Raw genomic sequence first — 6,608 nt, forward strand, 5'->3', positions numbered from 1 at the left:
CGGCCGTCCGGCGAGTGGCTGCCCCCGGGGGCCTGGCCATGGCTGGCCGGGGTTGCGGCTGCAGCTGCGGCTCGGGCCACCTGAACGAGGACAACGCGCGTTTCCTGCTGCTGGCCGCGCTCATCGTGCTCTACCTGCTGGGCGGCGCCGCCGTCTTCTCCGCGCTGGAGCTGGCGCACGAGCTCCAGGCCAAGCAGCGCTGGGAGGAGCGCCTGGCCACCTTCAGCCGCCGCCACAACCTGAGCCGCGACGAGCTGCGCGACTTTCTCCGCCACTACGAGGAGGCCACCGAGGCCGGCATCCGCGTGGACAACGCTCGCCAGCGCTGGGACTTCACCGGCGCCTTCTACTTCGTGGGAACGGTCGTGTCCACCATAGGTAAGTGAGCCCCACCGGGGCGGAGGGGGCTGCAGAACGCGCTGGCATTTCCCTGGCTGGGCGCTCCAAGGCCGATACCGCGCTTCTCCACCTTGGGTTCCTAACCTCCGCGCTCAGCCAGCCGCACAGTTGTGAGCTGTTGCTAACCAACAGGTGATACTGCCTCCCACTTCTCCAAATGTGGTCCGCGGACCAGCTGCATTAGTATCACTTGGGAGCTTTTACAAATGCAAAGTCCAGCCCCCCCACCCCCTCATCTCCTGAGTCTGAATCTGAAGTTAACAAAGTCCCCCGCGGACTTGAATGATCCTTAAGTAAGAGATGCTCCGTTCGATGTTCAGTCTCGTTAAGGAGACATTGCTTGAGTTCCTGGGACTTTAGGGGAAAAAGCTTACAAAGTTCCTGGGAGAGGAACCTATACACGTTTACTGAGTCAGTAGCGTGCCAGGCACTGGTCAGAGCGGGAAACAGATTTTGAAGGAGCCTTTCCTTGACTTCAAACTTACAGAGAGAGAAGCCGATTGAATACCAGGTTGGACATTAGGAGGCATAAAAGCTAATGAGGATGGAAACTTTCCTACCAGGGAGAATCAGGGGAGAAGTGACCTCGGGGCTAAACCAGTTAGTGTTAGGCATGGTTTGGGGTTTGGGGACTGAAAGGGGTTTGCATTCTGGGGGAGGAGAGAATTGCCCCATGGACCTAGAGAGTAGTGCAAGGAAGGCTCAGAAGGTCTCCAAACAAAGGGAATGGAGGGGTCATTTACGGTCAGACTAAGGAGCTAGAACTTACCTAGAAGCAGTTGGGAGCCACTGAGAGTTTTTGAGCAAGAGCATGGCATGGCTACAGTCAGTTATTCCCAGTTATGCCTTTATTCCCAGCAGAAGGAAAACGTTCAAAGTCTTTGCACCACACACCCCTGAAGATCGTTCACCCTTGAAACATAATCGAGGGTTGAGGGGGTTGGGGAAGATGTGGAAATGCTGAAGAGGAGGGGGCTTTGAAAGGCTGTGCTGACAGGGAGTGGCTCCTAGCTGCCAGGCTCTGGGCGCAGTAACAGGGCACACAACACCAGACAGCTCAGAGGGCAAGTTCTCTGCGACTGTGGCTCCTGTGCTTGCAAGAGAGCTTGTCAGCAAGGCTAGGTGACAAGGCGCACTTCCCCGAAGCTCCCACACATGGTTGTCTTGGGTAGACATTCTGCCAAAAGAAAGAGCACGAAGTACAACAGATCAGCCTCAGACCTGATTTGTCAAGAAGGATTTCCCAAGCCCAGGGCTTCAGTTGGTGAGTAGGAGGCAAGGCGGAGAGGACTGGCTTGATTAGGGACACACGGGCTATATCCGAAGTGCTTTGTCCTCAACTGCCCTACTCACAACCTCCACCCCATCCCATCCCAGTGGCCCTGCCCATCAGCAGGCCATTACAACACCACAGTACCTGGGTACCTGGCAGGAAAAGCTGGCATGGCATCCTCCATGATGACCAGAACACGGGGCCCTGAGGTGGACAGAGAAGTGATCCCCTCCACAGTTCTCTTCCCCACCCCCCGTTCCCTGCCTGACTCTCTTAGCAGAATTCCCTAAGTTCTTGATTGTGTCGCCTCAGAAGATAGTTCCGGAATTTCTATGTAAGGAGGACAAGGGATGAACAAACAGGGAACTCACCTGGAATCTACTATGTTTGCATAGCAAATAGAGTTTTGATTTAGGTCGAAATTTATGTGATGTGGGGTGGTTTTGATGGGTGATCAGGGGGTAAATTCTCCCCCATCACCACCACCACGAATACACCCCATGGACACAGGGATAGGAGGGAACAGAGTGTGTTTAGACACTGATGAACATAGATGCTGTAGGAATCAAGAATGTCATGGATGGGTGGGCATGTAAGAGGCACGGATATAATAATCTAATCTGGTGGAATAGAAGGAAACCTGGACCAAGGGTCTGAAGTTAGAGCTGTTGGTCCTGCCTCTGTAACTTGGGCAAGTGTCTTAACTGCTCTCAGCCCCGTCCTTCTCATCTGAGATGTCTACGGCGTTCACCTTGGTATCTGGCATACTGTAGCTGTTCAGTCGAGATTAGTCCTGTCTCCTGCCCATTCCCTCCCCTACAGTACAAAGCACTATATAAGTAGGGGCTCATTTTTACTTTCTCATTTCTAACGTTTTAAATTATTTTATTAATTGCTGATGTAATAACAGCACTTGCTACCCTTTATTAGGATACATATTAGGCATATACTGTGATTATTATGTAAATATGTGATGCAGCTAATTGTATTACATTCACACAGTTTCAAGTGACGCATCTTCATGAGGTGGTGTGATTATTCCTATTTTATAGATGAGGAAACTAAAGCCTCATGTTCTTTGTAAAATAAAGTATAAAGAAAAAAGTTAAACCATCTGTAATGACATCACTCCAAGTTAACCATTGTTAACATTTTGGTGCATTTCTTCCTGTTCTTTTTTTCCCTATGCATACCCATACATATGTATGTATTTTTTAAAATTGGAATCATAAAATACAAGAACCATTTATATCTTGTATTTTAATCATAACATTATATGATGGTGTTTTTCTTCTAGAAATTAGTTCCACTGTGCTTTATTCTGCAAAGACTCTGAGATAACAGACAACAAGAAAGCACACAGTAAAATAATCATAAAATATAACTAAAACTGCCAGACCAGGGAAAAGAACAGAAATATAGGAAGCAAAAGAATGTAGGAAGTTGTAAGAGAAGAGCTTCATCTTAGTTTAGGTTTCCTCAGAAGGCGACCTGGGCAAGTACAGGTGAAGGAGGAAGGGAAGTAAGTGAACATAGGTGTGGAATTAGGCAGGAACCATGGTGGGCAGCTGGGGCAGGCAAACCTCAGATATTGCGGGTTTGGTTCCAGGCCACCGTGACATAGCGAATAGTATCGCAATAAAGAGAGTCATAATTGTTTTGCTGATAGAGGGTCTTCCCTTCCATTTGTAAAAAAAACACAAGACCTGTAAAACACGATAAAGCAAAGCACAGTAAAATGAGGTACGCTTGTACCTAAATCCCAAGTGGAAACTTGAAAACAACGCAAAGCTCATGACCCAGAATTATTTCAGGCAAGACAGCTAAGGTATTTATACACCCACACCTGTCACTAATTGGTTAAAAGTTGCTTGGTGGGTGGGGGAAGCACAAGGTTATAATTCACAAGTGCTTCTGGCCTGATTTTTCATAGACAGCCCAAGGGTAGCCCACTGACAAAGATATAGGCACTGACCATTTGAAAAGGGGATTTTCAGGGGTGTGGATCAGGCATCGACAATAACTTCAAGTTCCAAATTGGGTTGCGAACTCCATAGCAGAGCCATAACCCACCCTGGAATTCTTATTATCAGAGAAAAGGAAACAAACCCCAGTGCCTAATCCTCAGAACTGTTTCTGCCTTGGGATTTTATATGAGAAACATTGCATAGAACAGTGTGAGTTGTTCACAAAGAACATTTTCCTGGAAAATGCAATTGAAGATTTCACGCAACTGTTGCCCAGCCAAGACTTGATTTAAAAGAGCAGAGTGGAAAACAGATTGGCAGTTTCTCAAACAGTTAAACATTAGAATCTGATCCAGCAAGTCCACTCCTAGGGAATAGCTTCAAAGGAATTGAAAGCAGAGACGCAAATGGGTATTTGTACACCCACGTTCATTGCAGCGTTATTCACAGTTCCCAGAAGATGGAATCAAACCAAGTGTCCATCAAATGATGAATGAATAAACAAAATGTGGTACTTACATACAATGGAATACTATTCTGCCATAAAAAGGAATCACTTTTTGATGTATGCTATAAGATGGATGGACTTTGAAAACTTGACACTTAGTGGAATAAGCCAGACACAGAAGGACAAATATTATATAATTCCACTTATATGAGAAACCTAGAACAGGCAGATTCTGTAAGGATGGAAGTAGAATAGAGATTACCAGGGGCTGGGGGAAGAAGAGATGGATTGTTTAATGGGTATGCATTTTTGTTGGGGACGATAAGAAACTGTTGGGTATACATAATGGTGATGATTATATAACAGTGTGAATGCGTTTAATGCCATTTAGTTGTACACGTATGAATGCTCAAAATGATAAATATTATGTATGTTTTACCGCAATTTTAAAAATCAGAGCAGACTATTAAAGCACAGCTCAGGGATGTTGATTCTGAAAGAGGCTGGTGATCAGACTTGAAGCGAGAATAATTTTGAAGTACTCAGACAAGTAGATTGACAGCTTATCCTGTATATGATTTTCTATAAATATCTTTTCTCTCAAATATGCTTTTGTTAGGAGTTTGTTTCTATGTTTGCCTATGTATAACTCAGCTTCTTTCCAAAAAGGATTTGAGGTCATTTGCATCTAATATGGTCAGGCTAGGCTTAGGCTTTGGGTTACCCCCAAATCTCAGTAGCTTAACACGCAAAGCCCACTTGGGCACCGTGACTCCCCAGGGCAGTTGTCTCTTGTGTGGGCCCAGAATTCCAGGCTTCTTTAATTTCATGGCTCCCCGTTGTCAGCTGGTGCTTTCAGGACTGCCCAGGAAGGCGAAGGAGGTGCTGAAGAGTGGAGTATCAGCAATTAAGTGGCCACCAACTGGAAATGATACAAGTCACCTCCACACACATTTCATTGGACAGATCAAGTCACATGGCCACACCCAACTTCAAGGGCCTAGGGAACTATATCCCTCCTATGTGTAACACAAAGGAAAGTCACCTCTCTCCTCCTCTCCTCGTCTCTCTCATCTCAAAGGCGTTCTGGAGACTTTTATTCCTAAACGCTTCTCCAAATCCTCTCAGCCCTCTCTGTCCTCCTGCCTCTCCTCATCCCTCAACCCCCTCTCTCTGTCCTCCGTTATCACGATTGACTTAACCTCTCCACCTTCTTTAAGCTTTCTCTCATGCAGCCTGTGCCTGCTTTGTCCATAGTAAAGGACATAGCTCTGGGAGGTGACCCAGCGAACTGCAGTCTTTTCCCTTAGGAGGGAGGGAGGTTATGATCATCAGTATATTGGTGACTTTATACATGGGGACACTCTCAACCCGTAGAGGGGGATGTCATTGCGTTTGGACCTAGAGGCACATGGTCCTGCTGAGACACACCTACCTGGTCAGGAGGCCTCACCATTGTTACACGGCTCCCCCATCTCCCTCCGGCCTTCTGCCTCCTTCAGTTCAGTCTGTCTGAATTGTCAGGCGTGATTACACTTTTCCGAAATGCCACACCTTCCTTTGGCCGGAGAGCCATCTTTAGAAGCCTCAGTAAGTGTTCAGATTTTATTGTTCCCATTCTCAGATCAACCCCCAGCATCGCTTCTACCGTCACCCCTCCTTGGAGAGGAAAACCTATGGCCAGTGAGCCCAGGGGTCAGAGGTCGATGAATAGGAGTGTAACTGGAGGAGTGGGATATCAGGGGACAGTGGGGCCTGTGCCCAGAGAGGGCAGCCCCACCACAGGCATTCCGATTCTAATTGCAAAACAACATTGTCCTGGCCAGACAGGTCTGATGATAGCAGAACTGGAGTTCGAGTCCCCGAGTTAGGGCTTCGATCATCTGTGAGCTCCAGGCTTCTCGCCCTTTGGGAGTGAGAAGGACAAGAAACTCTTAACTCTTCTCAATCAGTAGCTGCACCTTGATTTTTTTTTCAGTTCACTTAGTACCCATCTGTGCAGGATGCTGGGTCACCACCGAAGGTGAACCAAACGTACGTGCTGTGTCATTGTGTACCCACTAATTTCTAAAAGGAGCTAAGGACAGTTACATTCTCTTAACTCTTATCCTCATGTCTTCACATGGGTGTTGTAATTCGTCGTACATACTGTTCTGCTTTTTTCTTTCCTTTTACATTATTTCCTATACACTTTTTCAAGAATTTCATGTGTTCCTATTAATATGGAATAGTTTATTTAAGTAACCTCAAATTTTAGATTTGGGGGTTATATGTGATTTTTTAACTCATATATATACACACAAATTATATATATAATGTATGAAGTTTATTGAGTGCTCCCCATGGGTTAAACCCGGTACACATCTATCCATATGTTTAATTCTTATAACAACCCCATGAGGGTAGGGACTATTAATATTCTCATGTTACAGATCCTGAGCCTCAGAGAGCTTGCATGCGATGTCCGGTTACCCCGCTGGCAGTAGTATGGAGCCTCCTTTCAAAGCTCACACTTTGAACC

General features: G+C 46.4%; 1 protein-coding gene across 1 annotated transcript in view; it reads left to right on the top strand.

Annotated features, from left to right (window-relative positions):
- Window positions 1-38: 38 nt before the first annotated feature.
- The window catches only part of KCNK13 (potassium two pore domain channel subfamily K member 13), an 88,576-nt gene continuing 82,006 nt past the window's right edge, over window positions 39-6,608 (top strand). The window contains exon 1 of the mRNA XM_011357133.2: window positions 39-378. Coding sequence (XP_011355435.1) covers window positions 39-378 — 340 coding nt within the window. The remainder of the gene's footprint in view (window positions 379-6,608) is intronic.

Source organism: Pteropus vampyrus, unplaced genomic scaffold (assembly GCF_000151845.1).
Source record: "Pteropus vampyrus isolate Shadow unplaced genomic scaffold, Pvam_2.0 Scaffold32, whole genome shotgun sequence".
NCBI lineage: Eukaryota > Metazoa > Chordata > Mammalia > Chiroptera > Pteropodidae > Pteropus > Pteropus vampyrus.